Here is a 20,154-nt window from a genome sequence, read left to right as displayed (position 1 = left end):
CTTTCATAATTGGGCTGTTCAGTGGATCGAATACTACATTATCTATATAGATCAAACTGGAAAACCTCTCCAGAATCATATCTCCAAATCTCAGATCTTCTCAGAGGGATCTGTCCATAGATGGAATTGTTTCTTTTCTTTCTTTCTTTCTTTTTGTTTTTCTCTTCCTGCGAAGGTTTTTGTATCTCAGTATGACTTCTTCTGAAATGAGGGAATCCTATGAAAGCTATACCTATTAAGCCAGTCCCAGTGAGAGTCTATCAAAGGGCTGGCAAACTCAGCCTGTAAAGGGCCAGATCAATGTTTTAGGCTTGTAGGTCACAGGGTCTCAATTGCTAAACAATCAACTGCTGTTGTAACTCAAAAGTAGCCATAGGCAATATGTAAATTAATGAGCTTGGCTGTGTGACAATAAAACTTGATTTGGCAGGCCTGCTTTGGCCTGGGGACTGTAGTTTGCTCATCACTGATCTAGAGATTGCATTTTTGCTTCCCCATCCTGGGCATTCAAAGATTGTTCTTGAGCACTGTTAACACATATATCTTCCTTAATGCATAACTGCAAATAATTCGTGCCATGGAATTTATTAAGACATTAATGGGAGAACCTATGCAGAGGCTGCAAATCTCTGCCCCTGGACTAAAATCCTCCTCTACTCTGAGTTAGTTATCTTTCTTTTTAATTTTGTAAATGAATAGACTTTATTCACTTTTAGCGATTTTAGGTTTATAGAAAACTTGAGCAGAGAGTAAAGAGAGTTCCCATAAACCCCTTCCCCTCCGCAAAAGTTTCCCTTTTTATTAACATGTAGCATTAGTGTGGTACAAATATTACAGCTGATGAACGGGTATTGGTATACTGTTACTAACTAAAGTCCAGAGTTTACATTAGTATTTACTCTTTGGGCTGTGCATCCTATGGATATTGACAAATGTAGGACGTATACAACGACATGTACCACTACAGAATCATACAGATAATTTCACTGCCTTCGAAGTCCTCTGTGCTCACTTCATAATTCTGCCTTTTCAGGAATGTCACAGAGTTGGAATCATACACTATACAGCCTTTTCAGATTGGCTTCTTTTACTTAGTAATATGCATTTAAGATAACCCATGGCTTGATCATTTCTTTTTATCTCTGAATAATATTCCACTGCATGGATTTACCACAGTTCATCTATACATTCATCTATTGAAAGCCACCTTGGTTGCTCCCAATAGTTGGAAATTACAAATAAAGTCTATGCATGTCTCTCTGAGGAGTCACCTCATTTGGGTAGATAGCAAGGAACGTGATTGCTAGATCATATGATAGGTTCTCTTTTTATTTTATTTATTTATTTTTATTTTTTTGATGTGGACCATTGTCAACGTCTTTTTGGAATTTGTTACTATATTGCTTCTGTTTCATGTTTTGGTTTTCTTGGCTGCGAGGCATGTGGGATCTTAGCTCTCTGACCAGGGATCGAACCCGCACCCGCTGCATTGGAAGGTGAAGTCTTAACCAGTGACAGCCAGGGAAGTCCCTGATCAGCTTCTTTTACTACAAATGTCCCCGGTTATCTTTTAAAACACAGTCTCAGCACCTCATCCATTTTCTTGAAAATCTCTGGGGCTCATCTTTGCTGATCAGAAAGTCACAACCCCATGGCATGGCCAGCGTGGCTTGCTGTATCCCAGCTTCACATCACCACACGGACCTTAGCTTCCACAAGACTCCTACCTCAAGGAGCTTCTCATAATTTCTAGAAGGCAGTTCTTTTCCTTCCAAGTGGGATGCTTTTTCTCTTTCTCCTTCACCTTCACAAACTCCGATTCACCTTTCAAAAGCAGTTATACTCCAATAAAGATGTTAACAAAAAACCCCACAAACCTATAGCTAAATAACATCATGTTTCAAAAGCTTGTCCCCTTCTCCAAGGCAGGAATAGCTATTCCCTCTTCTAGACTCTGCCTCTTATGTCTTCAGCACAGCATGGGAAGCTCTGTATTGTGATCACTAACAAAATATTGATCCCCTCTACTAAAAGGAAATTGAAACTCTTGAAAACACACACACACACACAAAAACAAGTTACTTAAGGGAAACAATTTAAATAAAACATTGTGGAAAATTACCCTCTAAATATTTGAAATAATGTTCTATAAAAGCACAGAAAGTTCTATGTACACTTATGTTATACACGTAAGCTTTATTTTGCCCAAGAATACAGAACTGCAGTATTTGACCTTTCAAAAACAGCAATAAACACACACCAAATGTCATCCAGTTCCACGAGCAAAAAACCTACACACTTTGCTTGACACTCCTTCTCCCTTAGCGGCCAGGTACAGTCACAGGGTACTGACTATTTGACCTCCTAAACATTTCCTCAGTCTGCACTTTCTCTCTACTTCACTCCACTGCCAAAGTCTTGCCTGGTATTGCAGTAGACAGGCCAGCATTCTTGCATCCAAACTGGCTCTCTTTTCCATTCTTCACACTTTGGCCAGAGTGGTCTTTCCAAATGGCTGCCTGATTGTGACATGCTCTGCATAAAAACTTTTAATGTTCTCCCAGTGTTTCTGCGGAAAGACCTGAACTCTTAACGTGACTAATCTAGTTTGGCACATGGTTAGCACACAGATCTCAACTCCTACTGCCGTCTCCCTCACACTCTGCATTCCAGCTTTGGTTTTCATTTTGTCCTTCAAGTGGTCTGTCTCTGCTTCTGCCCCAGGGCCTTTGCACATGATGTTGCCCTCTCCAGGAATATTCTTCACCCCGCTCTAAGCCTAGTGAACTCATGCTGACGTTTTAGATCTCAGCTCCGATTTGAATGTTTTTCCGTACCAGCTCAGGCTAGGTCAGACATGTTTGTTATGTGTTCTCATGGAAATCAATCCTTTTCTTGTAGAAACTTGTCTTATTTTGTAGTGATATGATCAGTAGTGTAAATAATTGTCTCCTCCCCTAGACTTTGTGCCCCAAGAGTACCGACTATATCATTTTTGCTCATTGCTTATATCTCCAGATCAAGCACAGTCACTGGCAAGTATATAATGTCTAAAATGCATGCATTTATTTAACTGATAAACAATGGATAAATAAATGCATGAATTTTAGATATTATTCAGTGTATAGAATAATGGAAACATGTTTCCTTGTGTTCGCAGTGTTCAAATTTATTATGTAATATCTGGGACAGAATGTTTAGTATTTGTTTAATATTATTTATAATTAATATAATTCTTTCCATTTCATAGTGTCACATTCTCAACCAACAACCTGAAAGTAAAACTACTTAATTCATTAATGCCTGTAAAATTTCATAATATAACATGAAAATAATTTAGTGGTAATTAGACAATTAAATCCGTGGCAGAATTGAGCTTCATGGTGACAGCTTCACCTGGGTAGAGTCATTTAGCCAATAGGTTGACGTTTTCCTCTCCCCAGTCACTCTTCTTCCCAGGAAGTGTTGCTGTTGCCTCTCTTCTTACTTTCCTGACCTTTCTCTTCAGTGTTCCATGTTTGTCCTTTTGTGTTAACCTTTGGAATTATTGAACAACTTGCAACCAGAATCTGGGAAGTCATGGCCAATGTGTTTCTAGCCACTAAAGCAAAATCAGAGGAAAGCAATCCATTTCAGCACCACATGGGCTTCCTCTGTATTCCACACGTTCAGTGTTGATGATTCTTTTTCTTTTTTTTTTCTTTTCGTTAGTGTTAGTGATTCTTTATCAGATACGGATCTCTTTTATTCCAGTAAGATGATTCATTTGATATTCTGGGGGGAAGAATTGAACTTCTTACATTTGCTTCATATTTTCAACATTGTTATTATTAATAATTATTTGCCCAGTAGCAGCAATATGTACATAAAATATCACATGGATAGAAAAAAAAGCATTTTAATCCATTCCTTATGAGGACCTATGCTCTCAGAGATGTAAAATCATCATCTACGACATGGGATAATGCTATTCTTCTTCTTGAAGCATTTTTAACAGCATCATTAAATCAAACAAAATATATGTGAATGGCCTTTGAAAATCATAAAGCTCAATACAAATTAATATTATTCAATGAATATGGCGTTTTAGGAATATTGTAGAACCTACTTGTACTTCCTTCATTTTTCTGTGAAAGCTTGCATTTTATACGTTGGATAAATGGATAGTTTTGATCATCTGTTTGGTTTTGGTTTTGTTTCTACAAATAAGTGGTTGTGACTGGGTACGTTTTTATTAGGAAAGATCCACAATGCAAACACACACATAAAAACTTTTATGGGAAGTTCTAACTTAAAGTGGAGCTTAAAGAACAGAAAGTAGAAAAAGCTTTTAGATGCATGTAGAAATAGGCCTAAGGAGAGAAGCATGCAGAGCTGTAAAAATTGTTTTAAAACATAGTTCAAAGAGTTAGGCGGAAGAAAAAAACTGATGAAAACAAGCCCATGTTCACTCATAGAATTTGGCAAAGTGAAAGTCACAGTTAAATATTTGGCATTTTTATATTCAGTTTCTCAAGATAACACAGGCCAAAGCTTACAAGGAGATGAAAGAAAATGTTGATGAAGGAAGATAAAGCAACCAGACTCAGTTTGGATAGGACACGGTAAAATACTGAATTGATCTAACTACAAAAACTAACAGTTTTTTTGCACAGCAAATTCAAATTCTGCTCTTGTTTTGGCTAACAAAATATTCTAGTGCAATATGAATTGAAAATGTTTGGTCCTGTATGGATAATATCGTGGTCTAGTTAAATATGAAAGAGCTGAATATTTTCTGCAGCATTTGTTCCACTCAGGAAATCTTTGTGGCATCACCAGTCCCCACTCACGCCATCACCCCCACCGTTAGTACCCGGACGCTAAGAACACAGGTTTTTGGGGGTTTTTTTCCCCCCAAAGCTTTAGAATCCCTTAATTATGCACTCATTTCTTAAATGCTATCTCCCTTTATTTCTTCCTTCTATTTCTGGTATATGAAACGTCTGAGGGACCTAGACCAGGTAGAAGGTCACACCAGGTCAAGTCCTAATCCAAACTCAACACTCAAGAGACATTAGGGACATGGAATGAAATAGAAAATAAAATAAACACTAATATGGCTGATAATTTTAAGTAGTTTATCCAGTGGATTTAATAATCTTTTCTACTCCTTCCTTGAGGGTCATTCATTGGAGAAATTTTGTTCTGGAACTATTTTACTTCCCTTGCGGTTGCCCTGACTCTTGTCAAGCCACATTTCCTGTCTTTGATTCCCTTTTAGAATTATGTATACTAGGTTGACCAGGTATACCCGGTGAGGTCGAGCCGAGGTCAAAAACTCAGACAGCCTAGGATCCATTCCTGCTCTACCACTTACTAGCTATATAAATTCTCGCCAAGATACTTAACTTTAGCATCCTACTTTGTTAAAAGGAATAAAATGAGGTAATTCCTGTAAAGCATTTAGCATTGTGACTGGCTTACATTAATAAAAAAATAATAATTGCTACTAATTCTCACTTTAGTTCTCCTTTAATTAGATTTATAGTCACATCCAACCCTGTATATAATAGAACAATGTTCCCTAGACTATTTGTGGTGAAGGATAGTATTTTTAAAAATTTTCCAATCTTTTGCAGAGATATACTTTCAGAAAATATAATCAAATTAAGTTACTAGAAAATATTTTAAGTACAAAATAAAAGTCCAGAGTTTTTATTTTTATATTCAACAGTTAGTAAAAATATTTTGTTAAATTGCTATAGAAGTTTAGAAGTGTTTTTGCTCCGTTTTGTACTTGTTTCATTGCAGACCAGAAATAAATAATTTGTAGATAGGTACCAGTTCGTGGATCATGCTTTAGGTATTACTATGATGTGGATTGTGCAATAGATTTTATTATGTACCTTTTGAATGAGGTAACCTCATTTCTAAGATAGTCAAATGCTTACTGATATTATCATGGTTAGTATATATATATATATATATATATATATATATAAATTTGGCTTTATGTAATATGTGTGCTGTAACAAAACTACACATCACTAACTGAATCTGAAAAATCCCTAAAATAAAGGATGAAGTAATGCCAACACTCTGACTTCGAGACAGTACTAATCTCTGATGACGTCTCTGAGTATTTCTCAGACCAAGAAACTCTTTGCGTATTACAGTATGCATCTGCTACTATCACGACGTTCGTTATTCACTCTGATGGCGCAGAAAATTATTAAAGAGTCATGGCAGCACTTCTCCTGGGTTTCATCACATACATCCAGTCTGATTCCTTTCACATAAAGCACTATCAGTTTTATGTTTTCCTTTTAGGCAAAGTTATATACAATTAACCCTACACACGTTGGAGAAGTCTTCTATTGAGGAGCTGATGTATGACAAAACACCAGAACACATTTGATCTAAGAGCTCAGTTTTTAATCACGAGACGACCCACCATGACATCCTCATCGCATTCCAACCTTTCCCTGGGGAATGTAAGACTGCAGTGAGTTAGAGGGATGGCTGGCCCCAGAGGGTAACCAGCTCAGTTTCTGTTTTGTTCAGCGTTTCATTAATCGATCAATGGGGGGGAAAGGAACGTACAGCTTGGGTACAGGGGAGAAGAGATTCATTTTGAGTACTCCTATGTATTCTTGTTTCTTGTTTTTTTAAACTCTTTTAATAATATACTTTTTCCCCCTTAACAATTATATCCTAAGACATGTGACACTTTTGCCAAGATGACAGCATATGTCATTCATTATTGTTTTCCATCTGTGTTTGTTTTCATATGTAATGAGATATAGATAAAGAGCAGCTGTATAAGGTACATATTTTCTGAGTTTTAACTGAATAATAATTCAGCTGAATTGATTATCTGTATCGGTTATCAATTCCTTAATGATACCAGGTAGCAAACAACGAGTGCTGAAGCGGCCTATGACAGTTAAGGTGTATTAATGCTTGTGCACCTAGAGTCATCTGGAGAGCGGCTAGGTGGCTCTGCAGATCTTGGTAGGACTTGATCACCTGTCTGGAAATAGCCTAGTTTAGGTTGGGCAACTTGGCTGGGTTCCACGTGTGTCTCTTCTCCGGCAGGCTAGCCCAGGGCTGCTCTCAGGGCAGTGGATGAGGCTGAGAAGGCAAACGCACTCGTCAAAGTGCTTGTCAAGCCTCTGCCTTCTTCACCTCATAGCTCACAGTGGGAAGGCAAGTCACGTTACATGCTATGAGGGCTTTGATCCAGGGAGGGTGAAGAATCCAGGCCATTTGCGCAATTGATCACATATCTGAAAAAGTGCATCTCTTCAAATGAATGATAAGTGAGCAGGAATAGTTAAATCACTCATCTTGATGAAAATAAATGCACTTGGCCAAGTTAGTTAAACCCTCTGGGCTCAGTTTCTTCATTTCTAAAATGGGGTTAATAATAGTACCAACCTCACAGGATTATAGTGCGGAATAATCTGTTGATTAGGTAAATGTGTAGAACAGTGCGTGGTATAGACGTATGCACAGTTTGACTGTTAGCTGTAGTTACTAACATTATTATTATTACCATCATCTTCATCATTATTATTATTTTGAGGCATCACTGTTAAGCACTGACAAATTGTAAGAATGGTATGTGGTTGTATTAATACTTTCTTAAGCATATTTATTTTGTGATTTTTTTGCTAATATTTATAGCACTGATACCATCTGTTCATGTTACAAGCATTATTATTTTAGGAATTATACATGTCTGTATTCTAGAGAAAACAGATTTAACATTATAGAACTAGTTGGCACATGTTTTAATTATAATCTTAAAGCTTCTTATTTAAAGATATACTGCAAGTACTTTATATTTTTGCTTCCATTTCCTTGATTTAATAAACTTTATACTAATCTTAAGATGGTAGAAAGCTTATCAATAATGCCAATTTATTTGATATTTACTAAAATTTTGTGATCATATGTTGTTTTTAATTTGTTCTGTATGGTAACAGGAACATATACCAATGCTTTCCAAGCTCTCATATGCATTCGAATCACCTGGGGTCTTGTTAAAATGCAAATTTTGATTCTGTAGGTCAGCTGTGGGGACTAGAAGTCTGCATCTCTAACAACTTCCCAGGTGAGGAAGTTGCTATTGATCACTGAATACCACGTTTTAAGTAGCAATGATATATCTAAGATGATATATATGTATGTATAATATATATATAAATATATATATTTACATTAAATAAATAAAATAATTAAATGACTTAATATGAATCATTATAACAAATAAAAGTTCTTGCCACAATTGTTTAAAAGCATAATGTCATAAAAAGAAATTACATATTAAATATAATAAATTAAAATATAATAGTTAGTAAATGAAATAATATATCTAAAGATATATATATATCAAACATCTCTAAATGTCAAATAAGGTCTTTACTGGCGAAACAAAGCCTTCATTTACAATTTTGTTTCCCCAGAAACTAAGTAACAGCTTCTGGTCCTATAAATATAAGTACTTGTGGAGAACGTTTTGTTGGTGGGAATATACTCAAAATCACTGGGTCCTATAATCAACTAAAAGCTGCCTCTTAAACATGTGAAAAATTATACTTTTTTTCCTCCCTGTGGGCATTAGTCACAGCCTGATATTGTACATATTTGATTATGTAGAATTTCAGATAAATAAAATGCTTTAGTCGACTAAATTTTCTACTTTTGAGCGTTAACTACAAATTATTTTTTGTTTCAAAATTCATGACTATAAAATCTTCCAAAAGGTCGGAATACTCTTCCCTTTATATGTAATCTTAAGAGTGTTCTGTAGTTCTGTTATAAAAAACTGGGTAGCGTCAGAACAGTATCATTAAAGGATATAATTAATTTTATTTTATTTATTTTTAAAATATTTATTTATTTATTTACTTGTTTGTTTATTTGTCTGTTTGTTTGCTTTGGCTGCGCTGGGTCCCAGTTGTGGCACACAGGATCTTAGTTGTGGCATGCAGACTCATAGTTGTAGCATGAGAACTCTTAGTTGCGGCATTCATGTGGGATCCAGTTCTCCGACCAGGGATCGAACCTGGGCCCCCTGCACTGGGAGCGTGGAGCCTTAGCCACTGGACTGGCAGGGAAGTCCCTGGATATAGTTAATTTTAAAATTGTAGAAGATGAAGGAGATTAGTATAAATTTCTACTGACCTCAGGATAAACCTTGGTAGACTACATCTCCCAAAGGGAGAAAGGGAAGAAAAAGCTAACTGAGAAACAGACATGTTAAATGGATCATTGAGATTTCCATCTAAAGGTGTGTCTAATTAAGTTGAAACCTGTTAAGAGTAAATAATTACTACCCTGTTCATGATAACAATTAATATTTGAGTTGTACTTTTGGATTCCATTTATAGTTTATAATATAGCTATAGTTTATAATTCAATTTATAATTTATAAATTATTTTTTGTAATGATTTGAACCACCCCTATTATCGTATTTGATATTTCCAAGAAACCTTTGTAATTTGTTGTTATTCTTCAAGTGCGAACTTGAAGTCTTGGGGTCCCTCCTCCTCTCAGCTTAAGCCTGGGGAGAAATATTCATAAGAAGTCCAGGGTCAGGGCCATTATTAGGCTGTTAATTGGAGGGGACTGAGGTTTTGATGACTCTAGAATATAGAGATTAATAGAATGTTAATAGCCATTATTTACTGTGCATTTATTATGTGCTATTTCCCACAATATGTCTAATATCATTTCTCTATTCTCTCTTTTTAATCTATTTTGGAATTGCCTTGTATTCTAATAAATGCTATAAATTTGTCTGGAATGCTTCTTTTTATGTTTTCACTTCGAAACAGCAGTGGTGCTGGTACTAGGCAAACCTGTAGATATTAACCAAACATAATTTTAATGTAGTTGTAGATAAAAACAAAAGAGATGTAGTAACTAAATGGAATTTGTGGACTACGACATAGCTGACTGCTTGTACAGGAAGCCCAGGCTCATAACACACCGGAAAGGCTTTTCCAGGGGTGAAACTCTGACGAAAATGCTGATTCAAATTGTATGCATGTATATACATGAACGTAAGTGCAATCCAAGCTTAATTTGGGAATATTTGAAACTAGATTAACAACCTTAGATCAGAGTTGGCAAAATTTTTTAGCAAAGGACCATACAGTAAATACCACAGTTTTTGCAGGTCATACAATCTCAACAACTCTCCTCTGCACTTTGTAGCATGAACTTGGCCGTGGATTGTAGTTTGCCGACCACTGGGTTAGATTCTCAAGGTCACTGTTAGCTAGTAGGTTATGATTATGCTGAAGTATCTGGGTTTATGGCTTATTTATTGGTTACAAATTATGGAACATGGGTCCTCTATTTCCTCCACCCCCTCCTCTCACCCTGAACTGAGAAGCCCTGCTTGGTGCAAATGGCCCATCACAGTATTTTCTTAAACAAAGACATTTCCCTCAGAAGAGAAATTCTGCTGCTACTGTTGAGATAATAAGTACACCACAGATGGTCCTTTCATTTCAAAACAACCACAACATAAAAGGAGATATGAAATTTGTGTTTAATTGTTGTCTTTTGCTATTCTGTTATTTGATGATTTAGTTTGGCAAAGTTACAGACTAATATTTAAGCTTATGCTGGAACTCAACTGCTGGTGATTTCTGTTGTGATGGTGTTGGTGGCTCTAAATATAGGCTGGGCAAGAAGAGAAAAAGACACATCAAACTCCTTATCTATTTCATTTTGGCAGTTTCAAAGAGTTTATATTTGCGCTGAAATGTAAATAAGCCTTCTCATATTATCACTGCCAGTTTTAGAATGTTTCACTGGCACAGTCGTGGTATGTCTCAAATAGATAAATACCATCAGTTAGGTTAGAGCTGCGTTGATAAGCCACCTGGGGTTCCTTCTTTCTTTAGTACTTTTTTTTTTTTTTTTTTTTCTTTTTTTTGCGGTACGCGGGCTTCTCACAGTCGTGGCCTCTCCCGTTGCGGAGCACAGGCTCTGGAAGCGCAGGCTCAGCGGCCACGGCTCACGGGCCCAGCCGCTCCGCGGCACGTGGGATCTTCCCGGACCGGGGCACGAACCCGTGTCCCCTGCGTCGGCAGGTGGGCTCTCAACCGCTGCGCCACCGGGGAAGCCCTGTACTAGCAATTTTAAAAACAAAAATTTTAATAAAATTCTTCCAGGAAGAATCCTGTTCATTTTGTATATGTTCATTTTGGTACATCTGAGGCTGAGCCCGACAGTTCATACAAAATTGTTCTCACTGACTAATCATTTAACTAAATTTTGGTTTGCAGAACTGTTGATAGAATTGAAATAACTGATACAGGGTTATTTTTGACTATAAGTAATGGGAAGCCTTTTTAGAATAAATATTGAGTGCTTACTATATGCCAGGTCCTCTTCTAAATATGTAACGCGTAATGATTCACTCAATTCTCCCAACCACCGTGTTATCCTGTGATTTTTGTACCCATTTTAGAGATGAGGAAACTGAAGCCCAGGGATTAAGTCATTTTCCCAAGGACTCACAGCCAGGAAGGAGTGGGGTCAGGGTTGACCCCAGGAGGTCTGTTTCTACAGATGACATTCATAGTCACCCTGTCTCCCACTTGCAGATTGAAAGTATATTTGTACCTTATGACAGCAAATAAGTAGTAACCAACCTCAACTTTCGTTCGTCCTACCAGTTCTCATGAGAATGATGGGATTATTTTGAACTCCAATATTTCATGAGCAGATTGTATTCTCGAAATGTCTAGAGAAGTCTAGCAAAAAGCATTAGACAATAGTAACTTTGAATGTAGTGTGTATGCATGTATATTCCTGAAAGCAGCAACTTCTTCTCTATTCATTGTATGTTGATAAATGTATATGGACAATTAATACCTGCAGGAAGAGATACATCTGGCCATCCCTGCCCAAGGGCTGACTCGTTGGCCATCGTGGGCAAGTTTATGGAAGAAGGAGGAGGAAGCTCCCATTCCTTCCTCTAACTTTCATTTCTTCCTTTTCTCTCAACAGGAACTTTTTACCCCTGAATGCAAGTTTAAAGAATCTGTTTTTGAAAACTATTATGTAATCTACTCTTCGATGCTGTACAGACAACAGGAATCTGGTAGAGCCTGGTTTCTGGGATTGAACAAGGAAGGGCAAGTTATGAAAGGAAACAGAGTAAAGAAAACCAAGGCAGCAGCTCATTTTCTACCCAAGCCATTGGAAGGTGAGTGTTATGGGTGTTTTATCCTTATCAGATTTATCACACATTTATCTTTCACACTGATGACTCTGCCATGGCCACAAGGAGCCCTCATGGGACGCTGGAAGTGTTCTTTATCTTGATCTCAGCAGTGATCCACGGGTGTCTACATAAGCTGTGCATCTAAGATTTGTACACTTCACTGTATATATGTGTATGTGTGTATATTATGTATATATACATATATATATACATACGCATATATTCCATTAATTTAAATATGTCCTTACTCATTTCTCATGTCTCAGATCCTCACTACCCCAACCTCTCTAGCCCCTAAATAATTTTAATTAATTAATTTAAGGAGTTTAAAATCTGCAATGACATTATAAAGCTGCAACTATGACAATAGGTATACTAGAAAAACTAAGTTTTGAGTACTATGGAATGTTTGAGTATTTACCCATTTTGCCATTATCCAGCTGAAAGTAACCACATATTTGTGAATTAGTATAATTACAGGAAATATAAAGAGTTAATAAGTTGGCCTTTAAAGAACTTATTGATATTAGATATCTCCCTTCCAAACTGCATAATTGTTTAGTAAATTCAAATGTGGCTCGACCTTCTTTTACACTCAGCTGTAAACAATGAAGCCTTCAGATTTACTTTGATTGGATTTCTGGAAAGGAGGCTACAAAATTTTAGTTAATCAGAAACATCTGCACATTTCTCATTAAGGATTCTACCGGAAGTGTTATTTTATCTATGTAACATTTGTTTGGGAACTACCAAAAGAAATTGATATTGAGGCTTTTCAAAAGTGTTTTCTATTCAAATGTTTTGTTTACCTTTTGCAGAAAATCAGACCTGCAATAACTAAGTAAACGTTTGAAGCCAGCTTACACGGTTTGATTTTTCTTTTTGTTTCTTATTCCTACAGGAAGGCCTTAGCCATCAAGAAAAATGCATATTGGTTTTATAATCCATATTGTCTTTATAGGAATAAGATAATTTGAAATATTGGAAGTTAATTATTAATTATCTGTGGATATATAATTCAGCTTTCAGTTTGCCTAAGTTTGGAAAACCAGTCTTGTTGGTTAATACCATCTTTATAATTTCAGTGATATTGACTATCACTCTTAACTAAATTTGCCTCTACAACGAGTCATTGAAACGCAAACAATTAGCCACCAGGGCCTATGTAGGAAAGGAAAAATTATTCCAGTCTGAAATATGAGTGAATTATTCTCATTCCATGACAGATCATAAGGAAAATGAGAATAAAAATAAGAAATTAGAGGGTTTCTCTGTTCTTCCAAAATAACGTATTCATGATTTGGCTTTACCACTTCAAGTGAACTTTGAGACCATCAGATATTCAAATGCAAGTGAAAAAAATTTAAAAACTAAGTCCATAGCAACTCTACAAAAATCAGGCAAAGTCTGGAAACCAGCTATTTAGTATATCCAGCAGGAAATATCTGAGACCCTAAAGATATGAAGTAATAATATCACTCTGCATTTTATTAATACACTGAACTGTTGTGTGTATATGTGTTTGTTGTGTGTTTATGTATACATGAAGAGAGAAATAGAATTTTCAAAAAACTAGTAGACAGAAGTACTCTAAAGACAATTAATGGGGTATTATAAAGACAGGTTATCACATAGTGTAATTGATAAGGTATATTAATTTCAAACTTTCAAAACCCATACAGGATGTAAATTATATCATTGGAATCGTTAGGGCAAATTAGATTCTTGATGAATTATTGATGCTCTGGGGCATTCCTATTTCTTACACAACTTCACTGTGTAGACAATCAAGATTAGCACTCTGATGCTGTTGTCGCCTAACTAAATGACTAGTGGGAGTGAGGGACTAGAAAGTGTGTCAAGGATATGGATTAATCTCTTAATCCTTTTCACTTGCTAAGTCCTTTATTATAGGTCTGATACACATGCGCTTTCAAGTCTGTGTGCTGCTGAAAGATCTCACGATGCTTTTGCAAAAGGTGAAATCCTACCACCTTGAACATGGAGAATGCATATAGTGGTTCATCCTAACGAAGCTTAAGTTCTCTTCATAAAATATAGGCTTTCAAAACCCTATAAAGCAGGTTGGGCAGCTGTAATTCGCTTGTCTTTCTGATGGCAGATGATTTTAACTCAGTTGTCCCCAAGCATCAGTCACCCTGAAATCTCCTTCCCCAGGATTCCCTGGAGTCATTTTCAAAAAAGCCACATGGGGCTTACCTGGTGGCGCGGTGGTTGAGAATCCGCCTGCCGATGCAGGGGACGGGGGTTCGTGCCCCGGTCCGGGAGGATCCCACGTGCCGCGGAGCGGCTGGGCCCATGAGCCACGGCCGCTGAGCCTGCGCGTCCGGAGCCTGTGCTCCGCAACGGGAGAGGCCACAACACTGAGAGGTCCGCGTACCGCAAAAAAATAAATAAATAGGGCTTCCCTGGTGGCGCAGTGGTTGAGAGTCCGCCTGCCGATGCAGGGGACGCGGGTTCGTGCCCCGGTCCGGGAGGATCCCACGTGCCGCGGAGCAGCTGGGCCCGTGAGCCGTGGCCGCTGAGCCTGCGCGTCCGGAGCCTGTGCTCCGCAACGGGAGAGGCCACAACAGTGAGAGGCCCGCGTACCGCAAAAAAAAAAAAAAACAAACCACATGAACTATTGTGATTAATTATGTCACCAGATCAATTCCCCAGAGCTTCCTCAGATGTCATTCCCACTTGCCCTCTTGCCATTCTGTACTTCTGCCTTATATGACATCAATTACAGATTTTCATGATTATACCTGAAAATGAGGCATAAAAAATATAAAACACTCCACACTTGCCTTCAATTATTTAAGGGTCTCTTTGCATGATTTCGGGAGAGGAAATCTAAACAATGATCTCCAGAAGACCCTGGCTTAAGGAAAGTGAGTTGTTTGTATTGCTTTTATGGCTTTGAAGCTGACAGTAGTGTGATTATGTTGCCTTTGAAGCACTTGAGAGAAAAATTATTTAATGACCTGGGGGTAAATACCTAGAATGGAAAAGATGAGTGAGAATGAGTTCCACGTGTTGACAGCGTGCAGTGGAAGGAAAGTCTTTTTCTTGCTGAACAAAGAGAATTAGGTTAAATGCTTGCCGTTCTCACATAGTTCCTGTGGGGTGTGTGTGGGGGGGTGGATGTGTGTGTGTGGGGTGTGGATGTGTGTGTATGTGTGTGTGTGGGGGTGGATGTGTGTGTGTGTGGGGGGGTGGATGTGTGTGGATGTGTGTGTGTGTGGTGTGTGTGTGTGTGTGTATGTGGGTGTGGGTGTATGTGTGTGTGGGGGTGTGTGTGGATGTGTGTGTATGTGTGTGTGGGGGGGTGTATGTGTGTGTGTGGGGGGGTGGATGTGTGTGGATGTGTGTGTGTGTGGTGTGTGTGTGTGTGTGGTGTGTGTGTGTGTGGCCACACCCCCCCCATTTAAACCTTCTCTCCTAGACAAAAATGCAGGTGCCCCTAGGTGCGTATTTTGGATACACAAACCAGAAAATGCAAAGGAAGTAATATTTTCTGTTTGGGGGCTGGATTTTACTGCTTTAAAACAGGAATTCCCTCTTGATGGGGTTACTTGACTTCCGGGAAAACGGCACTGGGGCCAACAGCTGAGGTCTGTGCTTGAAGCCAGCCAGGTAACGTCTCCTTTTCCTCCTGCCCTCCCTGTCACTAGTTGCCATGTACCGAGAACCATCTTTGCATGACGTCGGAGAAACGGTCCCCAAAGCCGGGGTGACGCCGAGTAAAAGCACAAGCGCGTCTGCAATCATGAATGGAGGCAAACCAGTCAACAAAAGTAAGACGACATAGCCAGGTCCTCACAGGTGTTGTGACTGACTCGCCCTGAGCACCGTTGAGTGATTTATCCCGGCCGCGCCCTCCCGTTCCGGGGCCCAGGAGCAGCGGGCAGTAAGCAGACGCTTGCTCCCCGCTGGCTCGGACTTCCTGGTTGCAAGCGGATAAATCTCAACGTGTTGTGCCCTCACGACAAGAAGACACCTGGATAACCAGCTCAACTCAGACCATGGAATGCCCTACCAGATATGGAATGCCTTTTTAATATCTTTTCTGTGACTGTGACACTTCACGTGAATGACCTACTTCACAAGTCCACTCGATACCTTGCCTGCTGACAGCTACCCATATTCCTTTTTGAGTCCTGTTTCGGCGAATTCCACGTGTTTAAGTTCGATTTTGTAGCACACAGATACTCTTGAGTAATTTCTAGTTAGATGCTGTAAACCTGTGCTATTATGGAGTTCTCTTCTTCCCGTTTTTACAGGGCTGCTGGCTCCACTGTCTGTGACCTTTTGCAGGGATTTTGTTCCTCTCGATCTTAACTGTCGCGGTTGGCTTAGTTGGGAGAGCGATCAGGGAAACAGAAAGCCTTCTAAACCTATTATGACACATTGCATCTATAAAGATTAAGAGTGTTGTCTCTGGCTCACACTACTGATGAAACACACATATACGCTCCGTCCAGTAGCAGATACTGTGCTCCCGAGGCCGCGTGGCTGGGCTGAGAAACGGGGTCAAACGCAGTCATGGGAAGCGCTCTATGATCTGGGTTTGACATCCCCCTTAGTTTCTTTGTGTGTGTGTGTGTTTTATACATATCACAAGCTTACTGGTAATGGTAACATTTGCCTTGCCCAGCGAGCAAGACCCACTGGTTTTTGAGAAAGTGGGTCCAAAGAACTCTGTAGGCCTTGTAGGCCTGATTAAGGTTCATTTTCATCTATGAATCCTCATTATTTGGAAAAAAGGAAAAAAAAAATCAATAATTACAACCTACAAGAATTGCGCTACCTAAATCCATTTCAGATAGAATCCTTCCTGTTTTTAATGAACCAAACTTAACGCCATCCCCGGTTTGGGCTGCATTCCACTCATACCCAGCAGAGCATGGGCAAGGCGGCTGTTGTGTTCTTTTCTGCAGCAGCAATGCAAACATTAGTTATAAATTAGACTTTAATATTTTTGGTGTTTAACAAGTTTTTAAACTGGACATATTAGGAAAAAAGTATTTTTTTTAGCTCAGCATGCTGAGTCAGGTACTGTGTAATTCACCAGTCCATACCTCTGACTCAGCTTCTCGGGCCCCTGTGGCCCAGTGGCTGAGTTAGAGGTGCCTTGCCATGATCTCAGAATGCAGTCTGTTGAATTATTCTAGATTAAAACTAAAGGCAAACCAACACGTTCGAACATCAGGTTTTTGGTCCATCCGATTTTTTTTTTTTTTTTTTGCTTTTCTTTGCTTTTGCTTTCTTAACTTCCTTTGGAATTTAACACTGCTGAATTCTGAGCTTAGGGAAGACAAAGACTAAGAAAGTCCATGACTAGTTGACTCCACAGTGAAGAAACCATGCAAAATGTTCAATATTGGGTATAGTTTCAAAATGTTTGATACTAAACTGTTTGGAAATATATTTGTTAACGCTGTGTGTACTTAATAAATTTCAATGTTTTCTCCTCAGAAGAGTTAACCGAGACCAAACTGAACCTCATTTATAGCAAACTATACATGGGATCAATGTACTGGCCTGTTGTTATTATTTCCATGTGGAAGGATATGACCCAGTCGCCATTTTCTCCCATCTGCACTGTATTTACTGGGAAATTATTTTGTCACTGCTTTCCTAAGTCTCCATGACAGCCCTTGCCCAGCATCAAAAAATTTTGGCCTGCTTAGCTGATTAAAGATTTACTATCAATTTAACTGTTTATGCTTATTTCATTTTCGTATTGAATTCCACTTTAATAAATAAAAAGTTAGCATAATGTTTGAGTAGATTTATTGTCGATAGTGCTAAAGTACAAATACAACAAAATGATTCTTTTGACCTCTCTTGATTTCTTGTTACACCATTTTAAAGCCTATTATTTTTAACAGGCTAAGTTAAGATACCTTAGATGAGTTTCATTAACCAATTGTTTAGGGAAGACATATATGCCATAATATGTGGCAACTTGAAATTCCAGTTAGATGGACTTACCCTACTGTGCACAGGTGCACACACACACATCAAACAAGCCCACCTATATGTTTTTGGTAATCAGCCCTACTTGCTGGTTTCTTTTTCCCCTGTAAGCTTGTTTATTGGTTAAAATTATGACAAGATTTATTTTTGTAAGTGACTGAGATTTCAGTAAATGTGTATCTCTGTTTTGTTTTTTACATGAGTTATCTATAAGGGCATTTATCCCTATGAATGGATGTCGAAATACTTTCTTCTAATATATGTTTAGACGTATTGCAGAGGGGTCCTTGTTATTTGTGATTTAGTTAGATCATTTCCTCTGTGTCTGGTCTGACCTGTTGCATGGAACGAGGACAGCAATGATGAACTGCATGTTGTAGGACCTGTGTATCAAGAACCATTGGTGTGTATTAATCTACATACAAAGAGTTTGTCTGCATTGTACAGTTTCTGTGTTGAATATCATCTGTTGTATTCATAAATACAACATATTGAATAAAATATTTATATGACGGCACATTCAAAAACATTGAACAACTTTATGTAATGAAATGGCATTGCATCACCCACAGATATAGAGAAATGTCATGTAAATAAGTTTGGTAAGCTCATTTTCCCCCTTTACCATGCCAAAGAAAATTTTAGCTCTTTGATGATACCTCTCTTGCTATTTTTCCAGGATAAGACTCCACCATTTTCTCCCCTCAAAAATTGTTTGCTGTTTGAAGTGCAATCTGTCACCTTTGGTGTTCTGTACAGTAAATCTGATGGAATTTCTTTGTATTTAGAGACCACCACGTGTTCTGTACCTCCATGTACATATGTCGATCTTATCAACTCTTTCCAATATCACATTCCTTTTGCATCCGTATCTGGTGTGAGAGGGTTATGTCTACTGATTTGTTATGGTTAGCTGTTTCACTCATTCCTCAACATGCTCTGGAATGTTCATTGTTTTGATATTTCAGGTGACATCATTTTATTTTCCTGTAAGTTTGCTTTCTAAAATATTTTTCTACAACTTTACTTGGAAAAATTATAGAAGAGATGCAAATGGTTTAGCCTATATAAAAAGTAAAATGGAACTGAGCATCGTGTCATTACAAATCTTGGAGAATTTAGAGATTCGTGCTCTAAATGTTCCCTTGCCCTGAGTGTTTGGGATAAGGGCTGGCTTCAAGATGGGCCCACAAGACTCCTGCTGCAGTCCGTCTAATTGTTTGTCTCTTGGAGAGTAAGAAGGGTTTCTTTATCACACCTGGCCAGTTGCTTAATGAATGCCTAAAGCACTAAAACAGTCAGCTGTTTTCAGGATGACCAACATCAGATTTGGTTCTTTTTTAAAAAACAACAAGAAAAAAACTTCTCTCTTTTTAAGTTAGACATGTATCACTTCATTTAAAGTTTTCTCCCTAATATTAGAGTGAGAATTAACATTTGAAGGAGAGACCAGATCGATTAAGAAATCCATTTTAGAAGGAATTGAAAATCATTAAAAATTATTTTCAATGTTATTTCAGAACAAGACTATATCCAGGGCAAGTTTTTGAGCTAAACGCAGGCATATCAAACTCCAGGTGTGAATAGTCTTACTTTGGAGTAAAATACATTTCATAGTGTAGCTTTCTTAGCTTACAAAGTGGCACACAGGGCCTGTTGACTCTCTCGAATACCGAATAGGGTTTTAAAGGTTTGAGAGTGAATCTGCAGACAAAGGCTGAGTTATGTTTTTGTTTTTTCCTGGCTTTCTCTATCATTTGGTCTAATCCCCATGTTGTGTTTGCATTTGAGGTCATGGAGGCCATTCCTTCCAGTGCGCGGTAGGAATCTAGACTGGCTCAGACTCCAGGAAGACAACAGGATATAGTGATTCTCTTAGCTCTTAGGATGTTAGTAGGATCTTATTAAAAAGTCCTTTATGGAAGAATTCCTC

The 20,154-nt window shown here is 38.1% G+C and overlaps 1 protein-coding gene across 5 annotated transcripts in view; it reads left to right on the top strand.

Moving 5' to 3' along the window:
• FGF14 (fibroblast growth factor 14) overlaps positions 1–18,748 on the top strand; it is a 718,038-nt gene extending 699,290 nt beyond the window's left edge. For all 5 annotated transcript variants that reach the window (XM_067016974.1, XM_059042417.2, XM_067016975.1 and 2 more), the window contains exons 4-5: positions 12,020–12,218; positions 15,914–18,748. In XM_067016974.1, the coding sequence (XP_066873075.1) occupies positions 12,020–12,218; positions 15,914–16,050 (336 nt within the window). In that variant the 3' untranslated portion in view covers positions 16,051–18,748. The remainder of the gene's footprint in view (positions 1–12,019; positions 12,219–15,913) is intronic.
• Positions 18,749–20,154: the final 1,406 nt, after the last annotated feature.

This window comes from Kogia breviceps, chromosome 16, assembly GCF_026419965.1.
Source record: "Kogia breviceps isolate mKogBre1 chromosome 16, mKogBre1 haplotype 1, whole genome shotgun sequence".
NCBI lineage: Eukaryota > Metazoa > Chordata > Mammalia > Artiodactyla > Physeteridae > Kogia > Kogia breviceps.
Note: the sequence above shows the minus strand (reverse complement) of the source record. Positions and strands in the feature narration are given on the sequence as shown.